Below are 22,442 nucleotides of genomic sequence, written 5' to 3'. Positions count from 1 at the left end.
TGCTGCAGTAAACTGCGTTGGGGGGTTAGTTGGTACGACATTAGAATGGTAAGGAAGTGCACGGTTGATGGAACGCAAAAAGAAGTAGTACACAGGAGAAGCGCAGTCCTGTGTACTACTACTTCTTGTGTTCTGTCAATCGCGCAGTTCCTTACAGCTGCTGCAGTAGGAGAGGTGACCTATCTCTGTATGGCTCAGGGGTGGATCCAGATGATCACCTTGGGGAGGGGGGGTTCCATCATCTGATCGGATAGGGGCGGGGGGTACAAAGGCTGACGCCAGTGCATTTTAGGGGGCTCATGCAGATTTACAACAGCCCAGAGGTGATTAAGGCGGCGCCTAAGAAGCCTTGGTTGGAAATGTGCATAGGGAAGCAGGAAAGGGTGGAGTGATGAGGAGAGCGGTGGAGAGCGGGGACAGGACTCTCCTTAGCCCTTTTGGGCAGTGGTAGGCAACGGAACCTAACAAAGGGGGGGCAAACTCAACAGGGAGGCTGACAAAGGAGGTGGATGACAGGGACTGAAGGGAGGGGCGGGGGCTGCAGGCTTTGGGGGGAAGGGGAACGCTCCATCCCCCCCCCCCCCTCTGGATCTGCCACTGCTATGGCTTCAATGGAAGTTTTGCAATAAGAGCACTGCACCTACAAAGGTATGAGCCGTCTGCTAATCCCCTCCAAAGACACCGCCGCACACGCGACCACACCCGGTGGAACAAAGTACGCACTTCCTGTCGGACCCAAGCCGACCCACGTGGAGTATCTATACAATTCCAATCGCAAAAAAAAAAAAGCAGTATGACTGCGGGATAAGATCGCATGAAAGCACGGCAACAGCCTGGATTACGGCACGTGGCCACATTTCTGTTTTCCGACATCGCGTGCCGAATCGAGCAAGTGGGACCCGTGCCGGTGTCGCGAATTTCCGTCGCCGCTATGCCTTGGCTCTGAAAAGTTTTGTGATTCGGCTTTGTAGCAAAACATCCACATAAGCAGTGGTGTGGCTGGTAATTGCGAGCTGCAGACCCAAAAAATATCGGTCAACTGCCTAAAACTTGTTTCAGCAGTGCCCTCAGCGAAAAAAAGAAAAAAAGATTGCACTTGCTGTAAATGCGACTGTTAGTTACGCTCGCTCTCGCCTGGAAATTGATTCTACTCTTACGGAGTCCTAAATGGCAGCTTTGAAGCTCGGGATCAGAGCGAGTGAGCTCTCCAATAACCGCCAACGAGCGTCGCCGTCTTTTTTCTCGCCGATCTGGATGGCTTGCAAGATACCGGCCTTGTCGGCGACATCCGCTTCCTGAACGATCGCGATCGCTTGCAAGATAACTCAAGCTCGTTACATCTATGTTGATGCCTCTACAACTAATCATGCCTGTTACTTGACACGTGGCGGTAACAAAAACACCATATCGAGCCAGCGTTACCGCGACTTTCGTTGCCTTGGATTTTACTGTGAATGTTACTGTGGATTTTCCCTGATGGGAGCACAAGCTCCCTGAGTATTTCCAGACTATCCAAAATCCCCGAGAATTTCCGGTTTTACCGGTCGGTAGACACCCTGTTTACCTGTGCAGAGTAGCATTGATGTTTTTAGGAGATTTTTTTCTTTTTGTAACATTTTTCTTCGTTGGGATCGTTTTTGGTAATATTCAAAATAAACCTGTTGTTTGAAATTAAAACTGTTGGATAAACCAATTATTTCTCTATAATTTGATACCCTACATTTCAGCATCAATCAATTTCTGTGGCAGGGAAAAAATATTTCCTGGACTACCCAAAAACAGCAGATTTTTCAGCGGTCACGAAAGAGTTGAGGACGCGAAAAGCCTCCTAGTCCGATACGCATTCAATAAGGAAGCATGGATGATGCGTGACCTTTTTTCTGAATGGATGTACGCATGGGATGCCAAATTGGAGAATTCGGATCGTAACATTTTTCTCCTTGTAGACAATTGTTCTGCGCACCATGTCATCAGCCACTTGAAAAGGATCACTATCAAGTGTTTGCCTGCCAACACCCTGGCAAAGTCTATCGATCAAGGCCTGATCAAAGCTTTTAAGGTCAATACGGGTGACGGCTGGCGCAGAGGCTCCTGATCAACCTTCCATTGGTGGTCAAAGTGAAAATCAACTTAGAAAAAAAAAAATTATGAGTGCAAATCAGTGTTGCGGAGTTGCCACTCCGGAATTGTAATGACTCCGGAATCATTCCACATTTTCGCGACCCCGGAATGGAATGGGGACAACGCTTGGAGGAATGGAATGGGAATGGAATTAAGCGTCTTCTGCAAGCAATGGAATGGGAATGGAATTACGTCTTTTTCCGAAAATAGTGCAAGTTTTCGTGTACGCGCTGTTTTTCAAACTTCAAGCATTAGTAAACCAGAGCCTGTAATTTAACAATAAAGCAGTATTTTTTAAATGGCCTGGCTGATTAAAAGCACGGCACATTTATAAGCAACGCGCCTACTAGAATTCTGTCCTTATATGGACTGTTTGCTCTGAAACTTGTCTCTATTCTTCGTAACCTCAGCTCTATGCCATTGGTATCCATCCACGCCATTGGTATCCACGGCGGCGGCATAACCCCCCTTACGCCTTGCGATTTTTTTTCCTTCGGCGGCGCCCCAGCAACCTGCTGTCTCCCCACCCTTCAATTCTTTGTTTTTGCTTTTGTCGCCATCGGCGACTCAGACGCATATTCGAAAAAGCGCTTCTCTAAGTTGTGACGCGTATTGATGCTGGCACGATGCTTGTGTTCACTGCAAGCTTTCTTATGCAAGCTTGCGCGCCATCTCACCTCATACCCCCCCCCTCCCCCCGCACTTTTTTGCAATACTGCCCTCCCCTGTCTAGACACATGGGCGCCTTTGCCTGAAACTGTCTGTGAAGGTCTGTAGGTCAACGCAGAACACAGTCGTACACGATGAACTGTGTACCCTTCCACTCCGTACAGAGAGAGAGAGAATAAACTTTTGAACACATTGGTTCAGGAAGCCAGCCGAAACAGGAGAGCCCACGTAACCGTGGCCGCGCCCCTCCGAGTCCAAACGCGACGATTCGCGCCGCAGAAAACCTACGTTCGCTCTGTTCTAGGGTGGGGAGGAGGCCCGGGTGGTGGTGCCGCCGCCTCCGCCGCGCCAGCGCCTGTTGGCGGCTAAAGAAGCCCTACCATAACGCACTACCACACTGGCTCCTGCGCCCAGCGGCTCACGCACGCAGTAAGCCCGCCAACATGGCACATTGGAAACAATTTTTTGAAATTACCCTCGAAGAAAACAAACAAGCTGCACACTGCAAGCTTTGCTCCGAAACTATACATGCTGTAGTCGGAGTTTCATCAAATTTGATTTGGCACCTAAAAAGAAAGCACGAACGTGAGTACACGCAACGAGAGAAAGGGCTCGCAAGCCAGCCGGAGATAACGTCCGCCTTCACCACTGGGTGCAGCTCTGTGCCTCTTCATCGAAAGGCTGCTCTTGACGACGCCATAATCAACATGATTTGCACTGACATGGAGCCCTTTCGTGTTGTCGAGAGGGAGGGATTCCTACAATTCGTAACGGTAAGCATGACAATATTATAGATCGCCTTTCATCAAAGTAACTGCTTTGTATTCTTTCAAATCCAGGTTGCCGTCCTGGGCTACAAGTTGCCATCGCGGGATGACCTCAGAGAGAAGTTCCTGCCCGGGAAAGTATCAGCGCTGACAACCAAAATATCATAGTCTTTGGCGGGGGCGGAGTACGTCTGTATCGCACTAGACGTGTGGACGTCTCCGGAGGGCTTCCTGGCTGTCGAAGCAACATTCGTGGACAGCGACTTCGCGGCTCACACGTACCTCCTCAGTTTCACTCGCCTCACGGGGAGCCACACAGGTGCTCGGATCCGCTGCGAGTATGACGCAACATTGCTGCAGTGGAACATCGCTGACAAGGTCAAGTATGTATTTTCGTGTAATTTCGCCATTGTTAACTGTTCTCATTTCATTTTCCAGGTCCTTCGCGTGGTGACAGATAACGCTTCATCAATGATAAAGGCATTTGCATTTACCGGGTGGGAGACTGAAGAGGACGATGATGATGACAATTTCGACGACTGCCCGGAACGCTTTACTAAGGAGCTCTTAAGCGAGTTCCATCAGTTGGAGGAATTTCGATTTGGCTGCGCTGCCCACAGCCTGCACCTGGACGTAAAAGACGCCATTCGGCAGGTATGCGCTAATAACTTATTGGTTTTATCTGATGTGCATTGATAGATACGTCATTCATTTATTACTATTTTCATCAACAATTGTTTGGGCCTGGCTTTGTTAAATAATTTGCCATGAATGCATGGACAAAGAATGTAGGAATATAATAATTGTAGTTTGAAAAGTAAGGGTGGACAACTGTGCTTATCACAGTTTCAATGCGTGAAAGCTTTATAATGCAACTACCCCCAGTTCATGTTTAGCCGAATTTTCGAGCGTGCTTCGCTTTTTCATATTGAGGATTCGGGGTGCATTTGCTGCCATCGCCGAGGCCACGAACTCTGCTTCCCATCAAATAGTGGCTGCGGATCATTTTTCTGCTGCAGGCCAGGCACCAAGCTTACGCGACTTCGAGGACTCTCACCACGTCAATCAACCGTTCTGAAATACATCTAAGGACAAACAAAGATGAACAAAACTGGTACATCACGTAAAGAATGCCCACGGAGTCCCAAAGTTACATTTCAAAAGATTCGGAAGCTATTTTTGTCTCGTATTTCGTGCCTTTTGCTATTTTTCTTCTTTGATATCCCTCTATTTTATTTATTTTTTTATTCCACCCTCCCTCCCCACACGGCAAAATGAAATCCTGCGTACGTCACTCTTTTTAGTACAAATCGCTCAGCCCGTAAACACAGTTGCCTGGAATATAGCACCAGTCAGCAAAGCGGCAGCCTGCTACCAGTATGTTTATTTGAATTACGAAGGCCATTTCATTAAGATAATAACAGACGTAGTGCCAAAGCCATGACACTACGCACACGGTTTATTCCTAAAGAACAGGAAGGTGCAGCCTATGCGTTGATGAGCACTCAATATATCGTAGGGCTAGAGAAAACGGCTGTGTCTGTCCCCACTTTATATCGTCTAATGCAGTCTTGAAGAGTGTCAGTGTGTCGTCGACTGCAATACCGTACGATTACATATGTAGTCATTCTCTTTCTGGAACTCTACTGCATTGCATGTTTGCTGTTTGCGCTAGTACCTGTACTTGCAGTGTCAATATTCACTAATTGTCGTCCTCACTTTATTTTAGGACCCAAATGCCGAGGAAGTCGTACGAAAATGTGGCGCCATCGTTGCATCTATACTCAAGAGCACCGCCGACACGGAAGAAGTGTTGAATGTAGCCAGTCTACATTTGGAATCTCACAACGCGACGAGGTGGAACTCGCAGCTTCAAATGACGAGAAAGCTCGTTACCACTTTTTCGAGTCATCCAGGCCTAACAGAAACCCTGCACGCGTGCAAGAAGACTAAACTGCCTAAATATGAACTGAGGCTGGCGACAGACTTGATTGATCTACTCTCCCCCGTAGAAGAAGCCACGGAGTTGCTGCAGAAAAGGCACGAGACGACCGGGCTATTGCTTCCCGCATTGCGAAATATCGAAGTTTCCCTTGCGGAAACCTTAAGCAAAGGCACACCAGAGGCAATTAAAGAGGCAGTTAAAGGCCTACAGCGTAGCCTGGAGAAGCGGTTCGCAAGCACGTGGACTGACTCTGTTTTTTTGATGGGTGCCCTCCTGGACCCACGGTTTAAATCTTCTTGGTGTTCAGCTGCAACAGCCGAGCAGATGCGTTCTGCTGTGCTGGGGAGGGGGACCTCTTTTGTTAGGCCAGGACAGCGCCAGCACTGTCGCGAATGCAGATTCTGAAGCAGGGCCAAGCAGACTGATGTTTAAAAACATCAGGCAAAATGATAATGCCCACCAAGACAACATGCCTGGATCTATTGTAGCGGAAATTTCTCTGCCGTTATGTAGAGATAGGCTTTGCACGAAGCTTACCCTACGAGGCGACCGGGAAGGGACGCGACGTTCTCCATCTGCCACAGAAAACAAACATGCTACGGCCGGGTTCGTCGACTCTCCGTCACGGCGCAGAAAAAGGCACTCGAGGCAGGTTGTCAACAAACACGGGTTTATAAACCCAAGATGCAGCACACTACGACAGTCACAGGCTTGCAGGCCATAAAGGGAACTACGCAAGACCGGTCCAGTACGCTTGCCAGTGGCGCTACAACCATCACACAAAGGGCAGCAGTCGAGCGCACGAACGAGAAGTCGCCTGCCAGAGCAGCGCGTCAACCTCTCGCACAGGTCTGAGAGCATCTGATGCGGGTAAGCCGGCGCCAGACAGAAGCAAGCTCAAAGGGGAAGGAGGTTGTCACTGGTTGCCAATGAGGACAGGTGTTGCCGCGCAGTGACGTAGGCTAGCAGCATGTCCGGACGCGTGCGGGGAAGACCAACGCATGGCTTGTACCAAGCAGCGTAGCCACAGCAGCATTATCACCGATTAACGGCGGTTCCCGACACTTGAGCCGCGCGGGGCCAGCCCACACGCTAACTGGGGAACGAGGGGCAAAAGAGGAGGAGGGCGCACTCAATTCCTACACCGTACGTGGAAAAATGTTGATGAATAAAACCAAAATAAAGCTTCTTTTTGCGCCTTGCACAGCTTGCGACCTTTAATTCAGCATTTAAAAATCACGAGGACACCTAAGCACTTTTTATGACGTAGTGATTGCCAAAGAGCTAGTGACCGATTGCTGGACGTGTTGTTGTTGTAGAAAGATTTGTTTGAACCAATAAAAATAATATAAAGGTGGGTGGTTTCTTCTAAGCTCAAGAAGTTGCGTGCGACCGCTGCTGCTCTAGCGCGGGAGATCAGGCGTTCCCGAGTCTCGAGCTGAGAGCTGGTCAGCCCGCACTCACACTGCTCCGGGGTGGGATTATTTCATTATTATCGTTATCCATTTTCCTTGCATCTTTTCTTCGCTCGGTTGCTACGACTCGGCACATACCCGTGTCCGCATCGCCAAGCAATGAGGGCATTGGGAAGGAACGTACTTTGCTACACCCTTAATTGCTACTACTGTAATATGCTCAAATTAGTCATGTAAGCCAGACTACATGTTGTTTCGAAGTCGAAGGCCACAACGCATTCTCTAGGTCCACCTTTAGTTAGCCAGAGCCAAGGGTAGGCATGAGGTAAAAGTGTGAACGATCTGCCAATTTGTAAAAGAGAAACCGAGGCATAAGTTAGTGTACAAACAAACGCATTATCCCAGCAGATACTGAAGGGAAAAACAAATTATCCCTGCGCGTTGGTTCCCATTGATACCCCCACACGAAAGTGGCGAATACTCTATGCACACCCTGATATTTATCTCACGAGCAGTTTAGTACCTGACTCACATAAATAACCTTTGCGACAAGGAAGACATTGCATACCTGCACACAGGCGAACACAGAAAGCTCTCCCCCCATCCATCCTTGCCAGGCGCGCTTAACAAGCATGAGTGCTGATGAGCAGTGCAGCCCCGTGTTCCGTATTCGATGCAAAGGCACAAGGTGCCCGAGCAGTGCACTCTTCCAACTAATACCGGCAGATCTAGAGGGTTTTGTTCCCCATTAACCAAATCTTAGTTTTCCACATATTCACGACCGCTCCAGACGTGTGGAAAAACTGCTTAGTCTTCCACTACTTTTGTCAGCATAAAAATACGCTATGTCATCATTTTAGCATTAACACATTTAAGCTTAAACAATATTAAAACATCACCGTTCGTTCAAACATGCTGACCATGCAAATGCTATAGGTAGCGGGAGAACTGACCCTATGGGAATTAGTAGGGAGATTGTACTGCACGAGAAATGTCACCAAGCTACTATCCCTCGACCTTGGTAACATGTTTTGCATACTTTTGCAGTTCTTAATGCGTATGATGACATCAGCTTTGTGGGGAGCTCATTCTTAACTCAATAAAAGTATCAAGATGTCTTTCCTACGTTGAGGAATTACAGGAGTGGAATTGAACTGCTCGGCCATTCCCGGAGTGGGAATGGGCTAAGTTTTTTCATTCCGAGGAATTGAAAGGAATGAAATTGCGGCAAGTTCTAATTCCCCGGAATGGAATTGGAATGGAATGGAGGCGCCCATTCTGCAACACTGGCGCAAGCACATGGCACATTCACACACGCACCCCCCCATCCACATTCAGGCACCAAACACGTACAATGCTCACTTCCAACAATTTATTCATCGCACAAATGCTTGAATATATACATATATCATGTGGAACATGAGTGCATTAACACCAGCGAAGCCAATTGCACATATTATCAAGAACATACTTTTTGTTTCCTTTTTCTCTTGCAGCCTGGAATTGATAAATTGAAATTCACTGGGAAGCAAAGATAGCGATGGTGCATTTATACAGCGGTGCTCATCCTTCTCAAAGAAAAAAGCCTCTAAAACCTCATGTGCTGTCTTTCTTGTGCTTCTGGTAAGCATCTTTGTCTCAGAAAATCGTGCGTCACACCCACACAATATAGCATGCGCAACCAGGTGCGCATACTTGCCATCTCTTTTCATTTTTGGGCACGCTCTCTTAACCAGTCATTAATACATCTCTCGGCATGACCAATGTACACCTTGCCACAGGACAAGAGTATCTAGTAGACAACCCCTGTGGAGCATTTCACAAATGGCCTCTCATGCTTCTTCTCGCAGCCATGCTTTTCGTTATTGCAAATGCGTTGGCACATCTTCCTAATTTTCTCGGACATCGAAAACACCAGCGTTACTCCATACCTGCCCGCCAGTTTCTTGAGATTGTGCGAGAGCTAACCCTCGAGGGAAGCCAGCAGCGTCCAATTGGCTCACCTGATTGTTAACACTAAGCTGCATGCTGTGTGGGCACGGCCCCCTCAGCCCCGACTCCAGCCAGTGAGAGGCTGCACCCTTCTTGACAATCCTTGAACGTGCTCATCATTCCACGTGAGCCTCCAATCTAAAATAAATTGGAGGCAAGCTTCTTGCAGTAATTCAACCGAGTGAAAAAGGCCTCACCCTTGTTATGATCGGCCTGCCTGGCTTGGCGCCGCTTTGACGCCTGAGACGTTGCGGCTAAGACTACCCTGATTTCTTCCGGGTCAGCGGTTCCAGAGATGCCCCAAGAGCGGCGACAACACGAAAGTCGTTCGTCTAATTATCTCAGGTGGTCTGCGCCCCTCGTAAAACCCTTTGGGCACGCCTGACCGACTGACAGATTAGGAAGAGTTGTTGGCCGTCGAGGCGGCTTGCTTTGTCGTCAAGGTGCCCCGAACAAAGAGCCCAGCGTCTGGGAACCGTCTGCGGATGCATTTCCCATGTTCTCCGTGGCGCCTTGGTGCCACTGTTTCCACAATTCGTGGTCTACCTGGCGCCGCATACCCCTCACTGCAACAGACTACGAAATTGACTTCCACGTAAGACTCAACGTCTTCGTGCTGTGCCGTGTAGTGCGCGGTGGGCAGTGTTTTTCCCTCGCCATGGGACGAACTGGATGTGCTTCTTTCTCCTTTCATGGGTTGGGAAGGAGGCGGCGTTTCACCTTCCCCTTTTGGGGGCGGAGGTGAAGATGGAAATTTTCATTGGACTGTCCTGGCCTCCATTGTTTTTTTCTACAGGGAACCCTGGGAAGGCCAGGACATAAAATGCGAGCGCCGATGCGCTCCCGACAAGCTCTCACAAGTTCTCTCAAGCTCTCACAAGCTCCGAGAAGCTCCCAGAAGCTCGAGAGCTTCCATGATGCTAACCCCATCATGTAGCAACACGCTACCTGTAAATAATGTAATAAACATCAACTGTTAACAGCTCCGGGCTCCTCTCCTCGACATCTCCCCAGGACTCTGGCTGGCTCCGGTCCTCTGGGCAGACCCCCGACTACATCACCCTCGTCTTTGAAAGACGTTTAATAAAATAGAATCAGGGGATGTGAGGTCTCCCGGTTTGTTCAAAAGAATTTAAATATCATCAACGTATTTAAAATCCTTTAAACACCCCCTCCCCTTTAACAACGTTATCCAAGTCGCCATCTACTTCAGCCAAAAAGACATCACAAAGAACTGGCGTAAACAAGAACCTATGAAGATTCCCTGCCGTTTATAGACCAACTCGCTCAAATGAAGGTATTGTTGAATAAGGGCTTTTTGTCGAACATCATAAAAGTTATATTGAGATAAAATTCTAAAAGCGATAAAAAATTGCCAACCGTAATGCCTGCACTGTTCATACAACCATTCTCTTCGATGCAGGATTTTACAGAGGCTAGAAGCTTGTCAGCTTGACCTCCTCGGAGCGATTCAGATGACGACACAACAGGGGCGTGGAACGACGTGAAACAAACCTCAGTCGTAAATTGCTTTTGGTAAAGCTGGTCTTCTAGTGTCACCCAACGATTTTGGGAGTGGCATCACCGCAGACAATGGCATAGGGTGCCTCGACGATGAAGCTGTCAGTGTTTCCGGGTGCCATCGCTGATAGAGACACAGCAAGCGATTTCGTCAGCGCTAATGATGACAAGCAGTTTTGGACTGCACCGATGCAGAGATCATGGATGAGGTCGCCGGTGATGCCGACGAACCCTCGAAGCAGCCCTGTACTGCTGCAGTGCTTGCATTCAGCCTCATTCCCCGCTGTTGTGGAGCAGGAGTTGCCTATGTGGAAGGCCTCTACAATATTGAGGATGGCCTCATGAACTTAATGGCACAGAAAAAGAAGCCAAAGTCAGACTTTTTTCATGCCAAATAAAGTGCAGTTGTTTTCGCAATTTTCTTTTTATATTGTGGGCATATCAGCAGCTTGGCCCAATCTCTGGAAACCGTTCCGAGACTCACAATGTTTCAAGGCAACCCTTAAATGGACAAATCTTTTATTTTGAATTACTGATATATCGAACTATTTTGCGATCCCCTTCGAATTCGATATATTCGGGATCAGCTGTATTATATCTGTTACTTGTAGTGTCTCAACAGCATATGCCAAAGATTTGGTGATACAGTAAAACCCCGTTAATTCGGACTTCACGGGACCAGAGAGAATGTCCGAATTAACCGAGGGTTCGAATTATCGCGAGTACGATCAAAACACTAGAAAAATGTTTCCGCCACCACCAGACTTTTATTTCTTAAAGAAGTCGGTGATCGCGGTTTGCTTCGCGGAGGCAACGTGCAAGGAAATCACAATTTTGCTAAGTTCCTGAAGGTGGCTGTCCGCGCACACTGTGCCGCAAAGCGGCGGTCTAGCTGACGCAGCCAGGCTTGAAATATTTCGGCCGTCATCCAAGCCTTTCTATTAAAGCGGTAGTCGACAGGCAGCTCCTTATTGTTCTCAAAACATCTTGGCTTCGCAGCCTTTCCTATCACCAGCAGCGGCAGCTACTCTGTGCCGGTGATGTTCGTAGCCAGAAGAACCGTCACCCGCTCTTTACTCCGTTTCTCGCCGACGCACGGGTCCCCCTTAAACACGATCGTCTTGTCAGGCAGAACAGCGCTGTCTCGTCAGTGTTGAAAATGTTGCACGGCTCGTACGTAGAAAGGCGTGTGGAAAGTCCGGAACGCCTGGCCTGCACAACGCTTCACCGCGCACGTTGCGGAACACCAGGGGTGCTATCGCGGAACGATGCCTTATGCCATATTCTATGCTATTCTTATCATCCACCACTGGCTGATCGCGTTGATAATGCCATAGAGTTTCCTACAATACTTAGGAAACTCTATGGATAACGCGGACGGACCGTCGCCATGTTGCCTGTTGCTGATGACAGTAGCGATGCACTGCCTTTCATTGTGTATGTGCCTCCGAGATGCAAAGCTCGTTTTAAATCTCGGAGGCCATAATCCGATCTCGTTACCTCGTTTTAAATCTCGGAGGCCATAATCCGATCTCGTTACCTCGTTTTAAATCTTGGAGGCCATGATCCGATCTCGAAGTTGTTCAAATGCGCCGTCGATTTCGGCTGCGAATCCGAATTATATCCGAACCGCGGCCGTGGCGGTATCCGCTGCTGCTTCCCCGTCTCGACCCGACCTCAGTCGGGAGTTCGAATTAACCGAAGCGCGGTCGAATCTGTCCGAATTAATGAGAGTTCTCAGCCATAGAACAATGCACATTTTGGACGGGACCAGACGCCGCGTCCGAATTAACCGAAATTCCGAATTAACGGGGGTCGAATTAACGAGATTTTACTGTATTACCTTCAACCCGCAGAGATGGATGTTCAGCCCAAGGAGGGTGCCTGGCCGTGATCTCAGACTATAGGTTGCGCTGTCCCAAGGAAAACTGGCATTTTGGACATCTTTTTCACAGTGGGAGTAATAAACAGGATTTGTGTTAACAAAAATAAGTATGTGTGGACGCAAATCCAGTAGAAGCCGTCTGATGCAGAGGATTATGGCTCTTGGGATATTGTCACGGCCACAGAGATGGTGAATTTCATATATGACGCACTGATGCTAATAAAAAAAACAGTTGTGAGTAAGCACTCGTGTGTGTACCCTTCCATCCTTGTCTCTTAGCGCTGTTTCATCACCATGCTTCCAAACCAACTAGCTCACCGACAAGCACGAACAAATTTCATTTGCCATATAATCCATAGAGGTATCGTCGGGCTTCCACGACTACACTCAAAGAAAAAATAGAGTATTTGGTGAGTATTTCTACCACACAGCTATAATCGTCATCCACCTCGCGTACTTTCCTCGCATTATCACCAAGGTCCCAGCACTTCCCGGTCCCGAATGGCGTGCGCGTTATCAGCGTGACATAGTATTCTTGAAAGGAAAGTGACGAGAGCGGGGTTTTGAAGAAAGGAAATGCGAGCAAGCCAGATGACGATTATTGCAGTGTGGCAGAAATACTCCCCAAATACTCTATTTTTTCTTAGAGTGTACAATTCCCCAAAACAAGTATATTCAGAACATGTCCTACCGAAACTGCCTGCCTGCCTGCTTGCCTGCCTGCCCTGCCCTGCCCTGCCCTGCCCTGCCCTGCCCTGCCCTGCCCTGCCCTGCCCTGCCCTGCCCTGCCGTGCCCTGCTTGATATACACTAAAATTGGTATTGCGGGACGTGACTGTACGACAAACATAAATGACAAATGGTAACATGAGAATCATGGCACGCTCGCGGCCATTTCACTCGCTTGATATGCACCAATATTACCATTGCGTGACGCGACTGTATGCTCAACACAAATGACCGGTGCTAACATAAAAATCATGACTTGCATGACACGTAGGGCATGATTTACATGCCAACTTTATGGCGCGCTCGCGGCTGTTCCGTAGCTTGATATACACCAAAATTCGCATTGCGTGATGCGACTGTATGATGAACATAAATGACAGGTGGTAACATAAAAATCATGACTTGTATGTTATGTAGGGCATGATTTACATGCCACGTTCATGGTGCGCTTGCAGCCGTTTCGCTTGCTTCATATGCACTAAAATTGGTATTGCGTGATACAGTCGAGACCCGCGATAACGAAATCCCGAGGGAACGAAATTCTCACCACAATGAAATATTTTCGGAGCACCGGTGAACGCCCATAGGAGTCAATGCATTTCGTAACTCGTGACTACAAAAGATGTTCATACCGCAGTCCCTCATTAACGAAATTTTTGAAACACGAGTGCGCAAATAATCTACTCTCGCAACATTAGCTACTTTCGAAAATTGCTGAAATGCATTCATGCTACACTTAAATTGTGCAAAACTATCGCTACAGCACACTTGAGAAGCAGCCGCCATCATTGTTTACAAAAAAACATAAAGCTGGCAACAGTAATGATGATGATGGCTTGCCGAAACACCTGCTCGTTATCGCGGACTATGTAGTCAAATCCACATTCCTCGTGGAGTTAGCCACCCTAGTGGAGTTTCGTTCGTTGGCTTGGCTCTGTGCTTGGCTTTGCCGGCTTTGCGCGCACATGGTCGCGTGTGTGGAGCCATTTGTGGAGCGTTCTCTTGGTCGCTTGGTGCAACGTGAACTGTGTGTTGTGATTGCTTCGTCCGATTTCACTGCCTGCGAAGATGCCGCCTCCAACGAAAAAGCGGAAGTTCATCACGCTGGAAGATAAGGCTGCAATAATCAGTGAGGTGGAAAAGAGCAGGCAAAAAATGGACATCGCCGAAGAATTTGGCGTTGCGTACAGCTCGCTGTCCACGATTCTGCACCGATCCGCGCTGATCCAGCGAAGTCGGAAGAAGGTTCGCCTGTCGGCGCACTTGATGACGATACTGGTGACAGCGCAGTGCCGCCATCACTGATCAGTGCATGGTGCGAACTTTGTGCCGTGGCAAACGAGATTCCCGATCGAGAGGCATGAAATTGCTGCGTGGTAAGGCTGGCCAAGGCAAACTTACTGACTTTCGGAAATAAAATGTGTTTTTTTGTAAATTCTATGTCTTTTCTGCCGCATTCTCGCGCCAACGAAATTCCCGCAAGAGCGAAATTTTGTGCTTTCCCCGCCGATTTCGTTATTGCGGGTTTCAACTGTATGACTGTACAACAAACATCAATGATAGGTCCTACCATGCAAATAATCATATTCATGTCATGTATGGTATGATTTACATGACACTTTCTTGTTGACCTTCCCGCGGTTTTGTTAGGTGGATATATATAAAAAATTGGTATGGCATGACATGAGTGCGTGACGAACATAAATGACAGGTCATGCATTGTATATACCAGAATATACGTTTCATTAGCATGGTATATAGAGATTGCACATGCATGCATGACAAACATACGATATATAGTGCACTAGATGTCATAACATGAATGACTTCATTTGCCCCAAAGACAAACAAGGCGAAGTATGCAGCACTTTGCTGAGGGTAAATGTATTCTGTATGCTATGGGGGGAAACTCCCAGTAATTCGAATGCGTCGGTATTCACAACATTCAATTTGAACTGGGAGCCAATGGTTTTCATCGCTCCTTGCAGGAGTAGGCTCAGAGTGATCACGTGTTGCAAAACCAGACCAAACCAAATTTACTAGATGGAAAACAACGAAACAACAGCATTTCTCAGCAGATGAGAATTCGGATGCTACGCTGGAGCTCTTGGCCAAGCTGCAAACTGTGCTCATGGCGTTGTGACAAAAGAAATGCAAGCAAACTGCTGATTACTTTTAATTTTGATTGAGTTGACTCTGCCGTGTAAATAAATGTGTCTTGGAGATATACAGCGTCATATATTTCGACATTAAGACTCACTGGTCACATGAATGCACGTCGGTCCTTGTTTCTGGCGTATCACCGAATGATCAAATAATTCCGTTCGATGTTAGAGCTCCATGCACTTAATTTAAAAAATCACCTGCCACAAATGCGTAGTAGCATCTAATTCACGATAACGAATGCAGAGGTAGCTTCTTTGGGTGCTGCCCGCAGAGTGTAGTGTGACGTCAGTTCATTCTAGCGCCCGCCTGCTAACTCCGCTTCATTCGAGCAGTTTTATAGTCCCCTTCAAGTTCGAATTAACGAGCTTTTACTGTATACCCCAATATAAGTTCTTTTAAAGTAATTCCATTGAAAAGTACAATCACTTAGCTGTTGATATATAATATTACACTATCTATAATATTACCGTTTTCACTCGATTGTAATGCGAGGGGTAACTTACCAGGAAGAAAAAAGAAACAGAGTTGTGGGCACCATTGCACTTCTTAGACAACTTGAATTACGGCATTCGATTGTAACATGAGGGTCGACTTCAGGTAGCAAAAATCTGGAAAAAAAACTCACGTTACATTTGAGTAAATACGGTATTTGTAACAAAAAATAGATACTGTGGTGGGCTCAAAACTCACCGGAGTAGAGACCACCGCGGGTTCAGGCTCAGCGAGCCACAGGGCCGCGTGTGCCGTTGCCTGCTTACGTGCGCGCACCGCTCCGCGGACGTTCAGCTAACAGCTAACGAGGGCGCCGAACGCCACGCGACAGAAACAGTGTTCAATCAAATACAACACACAAACACTTTATTTGCTTTTCGGCGGCACCCCAACGAAGCACAACGTCCGCTCCCGGGACGCGGGGAGCAAAGGGCCCCCCCGCAGGCGGACGGAATACACAAAGGGGTTCCGCGAAGCACGTCGCAGCTCGCAATGGCGAGCTTTGACACGCCGCTCGGGAAAAGGTCCTGAGCGGCTATGCTGCGCACTCTCGCGATGACCACTGGGCCTGGTCGCGAGAGTTAGGGCAAATCTCCGCACACGTGGGCTTCCGGCAGGTGGGGCTCAGCGTGGTACGACCACGCACGAACACTTGGCACCGCCTTTAGCTTAGTGTACAGAACAGAAGCTAGTGCAACGGTAGACACGCCCACCAAGGATGCCAAGGCACCCAGGCAGGCTACCGTCCGGCGATTCCCAAAGGGGACCTCGGAGCGCAAGGAAAACGTGACCTCACCGTTCGCTGGCACAGGAGAGAGAGCGAGAGCCGTCCCAGCGTGCACCAAATCTCGCAAATTCCGAGATCGCGTACAGCGCCACCACGAGAACCCGGCAGCGCATGGCGCAAGATGGCGCCACATTGCCGCCGCGGGAGGGAACGGGGAGAAAATGGGTTAGCAGACGGCAAATACCCGCGCAAAGGCTACGGGCGTGCCTCGAATCCCCACAATAATAAGACCTAAAAAATGTGGCCAATTTTCCAACGGTAACAAAAGAGTTCAGCGGCTTTTAAACACATTGAAAACACTGAAGAAATCACCACGCAGCATGTGCGTTGCCACAAAAAATTGGACCAGACATTTCGGAATGCCCTCAACAATGTGACGAAATGCATAAGAATGGAAGCTTGAGCGAGTTGGTATGCGTTCATCTTTGTAGAAACAGCGCTCACTAGACGACGACGAAGTAAAAGAAGGCACAGGACAGGCGCCTGTCCTGTGCCTTCTTTTACTTCGTCGTCGTCTAGTGAGCGCTGTTTCTACAAAGAAGTAACGAAATGCATTTAGCCCTAAAGAAAATGTGAAAAGCTTTGCATAACTGATCTGAGTGAGTGAATAAACTTTATTAAAAGTCCGGACGAGGCGGGGGGGAAGAGGGGATTAACCCCTGTCCCGTCCCACTCTCCGTCGATGATGGCGTCAGGTGACGGCTTGAAGCCCTTGCACCTGATCTTAGTTAACTGATCTTAGTTAATTAACTAGTGAAGCATAGTATAAAGATACGTGAACCACATGTAATTGCGGTTCATCACTTCCTTTAAAATCATTGTTGCTTATTACGCGAAGCACCCTGTACAGTAGACTCTTGTTAAATGAAACCTGAAAGTATGTTGCATTTAACAGGAGTTCCACTTACTGAGAGATGAACAAGGGTGCAGAATTCAGGAATGAAGCCATTCCTGTTAGAGACAGCATTTCTGCTTAAGCGATTTCCATTTAAGAGATTACCGTTTATTGAGTCTACTGTATATGCATTCCAATCCATGCACACTGTACTTAGATTGAGGCGCATCTTGAAAAAGGACCCAGCTGGCAAAAACTAACCTGGAGTTGGCACACCTGTGTGCCTCATAATCGTACCATGATTTTGGCATGTAAAACCCCAGTTTTATTTTGTATGTGGTTGCACACACCTGTGGTTACAACAGCAAAAAACAGGGAGATATGACAACAGAAGAATAAAAAAGAGAAAGTTGCACAGCGGTAAATAAAAGCATCAACCAAGAGGTGGTGTGAGTTGATTACAACGAGGCCCGCCATCATTGGCCAGAGCAGGACAGGCACAACGTGGAGAACATTCATCGGCGGGAATGTGGCTGTGCCTCTTAAGACACAATATCCTTTCACAACAAGTAAGTGCCATATTATACGCCTACCGTCCACTGCTCTGAGCTACTTCATTGGCAGATGCGACAACTTTGATATCCTGCCAAGCGTTCATGAATAATGATTCTCCTGCTGTGTTTTGCTAATGCTGTTGTGCACACTTGCATATACGAATGCTTTCCCAGTAAAAGGACAGATGTGAGTAAGCACATGGCCTGTTCATTGCTTAACATTGGCCTTGCCTAAACTGAAAGATGAAAAGGTCATCATGAACAGGACTGCCTGGTCTATGGAGATGAGATGGGCAAGGATCCCAGTGCCTGTTGTCGCCCTTCCCAAGAGCAGAAACCACTGAAAGGATGATGCCCTCTCTTGGACCATAGCAGTCATCCCCCCTTGAGGAATCAATCCAGAAACGTTTGGGTTTATGTCCAATACAGGCTAAGATCTGAGAGGATGCTTACCACAGTAGCCAGTGAGCACCTTGACAAATGAAATCTCACCTTCATCAAACCATTATGTGTTAAACAATGCTCAAAATACAATGTCAGTGAGTACGCAAAGTAGAATGCCAAAGACATACCTGGTACTGTGACAAATGGGCTGCATAACACGCCATCAGCAGTGGGGACTCAGCTATTGGACGATCCATTTGATGATGCAGGTTCACAAGTGTCACATCCTCCTGCAGTAAGGCATCACCTTTTTTTCAGTGCATGGCACAAAGATATCACGAGTTACGTATAAGATCCTTTTCTTATTTGAAGAGAGCCAGCATGAGAGCTCCCACTTGTTCTAGTTGATATAGATGCATGCAAAGAGCGTGAAAACACCAACAAAAAGCGCCTCGTTGTGTTGCCGTACGTGCACAATGTGTCACATAGGCTGAAGAAGATTGGAGCGCGCGCCAACTTGCAGGTGGCTTTCTCGGCTCCCGAGAAGCTTCAGAAGTTGTGCAAAATGGTGAACGCTCAGCCCTCACGGGTTCCTGTGTGTTCTGTGAACCACAGGACACGTTTCGTCTCCTGCACAGTGGGGGTTGTTAATTCAATCCCACTGACGTGCGGGAAAAGCTATATTGGTCAAACGGGCAGATGCCTAAATGACCACTTGCGCGAACACCACAATAACGTCTTCAATACGGTCCAGGGTCACATAGGCATTCATTGCCGTGACTGCGGGTGTACACCATGCTTCAATCAGAGCAAAGTGATGGTGAGGCATAGGGATCAGCTAACTTGCGAAATTATTGAAGCTGATTTCATACATAAGCTGGAGATAAGTGCGTTAGTGCTCCCTCTATTGCGCTTCTAAATCAAGAAATTGATTACCTGGCTGGGTTTTAGGGCACACGTGGTGATATGCGCGCTGTATTGGAGATGATGAGGCAACGATGGCAGCACCTGTACATCCTTTCTTTCTTTTCTTGTCGAGCGCCCTCTCCCTTGCCACGTATATATGCACTTCTTATCGAAATAAAGACTAGTTGGAAGTCAGCGCTCTTTACCTTTGTTGTCTCATCCCTTCCTAATCGTTCTTGCGCTGTTAACATTTTGAAATGAATCCACGCCAACTTGCCCAAGCGTCACACTGTTTCCTGTGATGAAGCCATGCCAACAAGCTCAAGTTGATGACCGTTTATCATCATGAAAGCTTGAGCACATGTGATCTCATCCCGCTCCACAGCAACGGTGCGATAGTTTCATACAAATCTGGGCAGGCGTTTTGAAGTGACACCAGAATTGGTCATACGTAATAAAGATAATCTATGGGGTTTTACATCCCAAAACCACAATATGATAATGAGAGATGCCGTAATCGAGAGCTCGAGAAATGTGGCTATCTGGTGTTAACGAGCATCTAAATCCAAGTCTAGCCTTTCGACTCTGCTGAAGTGCAGCTGTTGCAGCTGCAATTCGATCCCAGTCAAGCACCATAACCACCAGACCACATGGTAGCTTGGTCTTATATAACAACGGCAGAAAAACTATACGATATATCAGAGCATTTACAATTCAATTTCATAATTATCACACACAAAGCTACTATAGTACCACGAAAACGCCCACTCCACTTTTGCTGAAAATTGTGTTAATCTAGATATCTAGGTTTAGAATCTAGACATATCTAGCATCTAGAAATGTCTGCTCAAAGCTCTCTGGTCAAGGCTTCGAGGCAGCACTACAGTGGCTACGGAATGAAAGAAGGTAGGTTTAATTTGAAATTGCAAATGATTCATTGTCACTCATCATCACTGGACCCAGTGAACGACTCTTCTGAGTTGGTGAAAACAGGTGGCGAATACGTTCGTTGCTGATACTTGTGTGCTGATACTTGAACAGACCGTGGGCTCTCCGGTGCTCCCAGAATTCTGGAGTTTCGGGACTGTTAACACCGGGCGCTTGTCCAAAACTGGGTGCAATGTACGGCACTTTACAGTTATTAAATAGGCATGTGCGAATAGTGATTTTTCACTTCGAAGCGAATACGAATCGAATAGTTACCTCGTTCGAATAACTTCGAAGCGAAGCGAATATTTTCGAATCAAAGCGAATACCTGGGAGACAAAGTTCACGAGAGAAAAATTGATAGAATGAACTACGTTACCTTGTTACAATAACCTTTGCTAGCTGTTTCACCCACTAAATCTTTTGACCCTTCATAAAAGTAGGGGATCAGAAATAGACAGACATCCGACTTTTCATTTTCAAATTTATTAGCACCCACCCCCTTATGTAATACCCTCTTAAGAGGGTCCTTGGGGTATTGTGAATAAATAAACATAAACAGATGTCCAGCCAAACATCCTAGCACATGTTGCTGTGCACGAACACCAACTGTTCTACATGCTCGGGGAGAAGGTGCTCTCTTCGTGCCGTGACAACATTCCCTGTGGTTGAAAACAGCCTCTCACTGGACACTTGAGTAGCTGGCACTGAGAGGTAGAGCCGAGCTATGTTGTAGAGGGATGGGTACTTGGCCTTGCCAATATTTTTCCACCACAGGAAAGGATTGTCCAAACGAGGCTGAACAGGTGCATGGAGGTACTCCTCCACCTCCTTCTTCAATCTCTCAGAGCCAGTTGGTGCAGTATTTGAACCAGCCAAAGTTCCAAACACACTCCACACATCACTGCTCGATGACGCAGCTTCTGCAGATGCACTGCTCACACTTGGCTCCTCTTCATCGTTCTGTTGAGGCAGACTCTTTTCCAAAGCTGAGCAGAGCTCACTCTTTAACCATCGTTTCTCGCAAGTGGCATCATAGCACACTGCTTTAAATCGGGGGTCTAGTGCTGTGCTCAGGGCATATGGCACCTGCAATTTAATGTCCCCAAACCTACACTTGATGGCCCGAAGGAGGTTTCCTGCAAATACAGACTGCTCCCCACAACTCCGCTCTTGCTGGGTGAGGAGGAGCTGCATGCAGTGCACAAGCGGCACCACTTGAGAAAGTGTTGGGTGCTTTTCGGAGCAACTCTCTCTCGTTGCATCATCAATGCATTTAAGGACTGACGTCACAGACGTCATGAGACGCCATTCAGTTGAGGTAAAGTCTTCCATTGTGTCCAGTTCGGACAGGTCCACAGAAATCGGACGACGAAGCTTTAAAAGGCGAGCCATCATTGCGTACTCACTATTCCAACGTGTTACCACGTCCTGGATTACTTCAACTGGTTCTAAGCCCATGCTTGCTTGAAGTTCTTTGAGGCAATTCCTGGCCAGGGAGCTCCTCTTATAGTAGGATACAATTCCACGTGCCTTGATGCACAGCTGCTCGAAGTTTGGTGTATCTCGCTTTGCACAGTTTATGCACTGTTGCAAGGTGTGGGCAAAGCATTGAATGCTGAACCATCCTGTTCGCAATGCAGCACGCAGGAAGTTTCTGGCATTGTCAGTCACAATGAAGACTGGTATGCCTTGAGGCAGTCCCCATTCCTCGGCTAAATCAAGGAGGACGTTCTTCAAGTTTTCGGAAGTATGGCCCTCGGGCATGTGCCGGCATGCAAGATGGTAATTGTGAAGAGTGAACTCTTCATCGAGCAGGTGGCATGTAAACGAGACGTAACTATCCCCAGGCCTAGACGACCACCCGTCGGTTGTGATCGAGTCGCATGGGGTACCATGGTTGAAGTGATGGCGCAGCGCACCTTTAATCCGCTCTTTTTCCTTGGCGTAAAGGTCTGGCATGACGCTCCTGGAAAACGTAGTCCTCGATGGGACTTTTTACTCTGGCACTGCAGCGTGCATCAAGGACAAAAAGCCGGGCTCCTCGACGATAGAATACGAATGCAAGCCAGCGGCCATGAACTGTGCAACCTTCGTAGTTAGCATTTTTGCGCGCTGACTGTCACCTTTTAAGGTCGGCTTGAAGTAACTGCAGCTCGCTGCACTTGCGTCTGCCGTCTTCGTGGCCGTCGTCTTTTTTGGGCCACTCGCCTTTTTTGAGCATTCGGCGGCACGGAGCTTTTCAAGTTGCTTGAATGGATCAGGGTGACGCTTCAGGTGATTGACGAGGGTGGTTGTAGTGCCTGTAGGTGTTTTAAGGCGCATCTTACACGTGCGGCAGGTCGCGT

At 47.8% G+C, this 22,442-nt stretch overlaps 1 protein-coding gene across 2 annotated transcripts in view; it reads right to left on the bottom strand.

Annotated features, from left to right (window-relative positions):
• LOC119382338 (transmembrane protein KIAA1109 homolog) overlaps positions 1-22,442 on the bottom strand; it is a 961,129-nt gene that overhangs the window by 763,537 nt on the left and 175,150 nt on the right. For both annotated transcript variants that reach the window (XM_049412180.1, XM_049412181.1), the window contains exon 11: positions 18,450-18,551. In XM_049412180.1, coding sequence (XP_049268137.1) covers positions 18,450-18,551 — 102 coding nt within the window. The remainder of the gene's footprint in view (positions 1-18,449; positions 18,552-22,442) is intronic.

The sequence above is a fragment of the Rhipicephalus sanguineus genome, chromosome 2 (genome assembly GCF_013339695.2).
Source record: "Rhipicephalus sanguineus isolate Rsan-2018 chromosome 2, BIME_Rsan_1.4, whole genome shotgun sequence".
Classification (NCBI taxonomy): Eukaryota; Metazoa; Arthropoda; class Arachnida; order Ixodida; family Ixodidae; genus Rhipicephalus; species Rhipicephalus sanguineus.
Note: the sequence above shows the minus strand (reverse complement) of the source record. Positions and strands in the feature narration are given on the sequence as shown.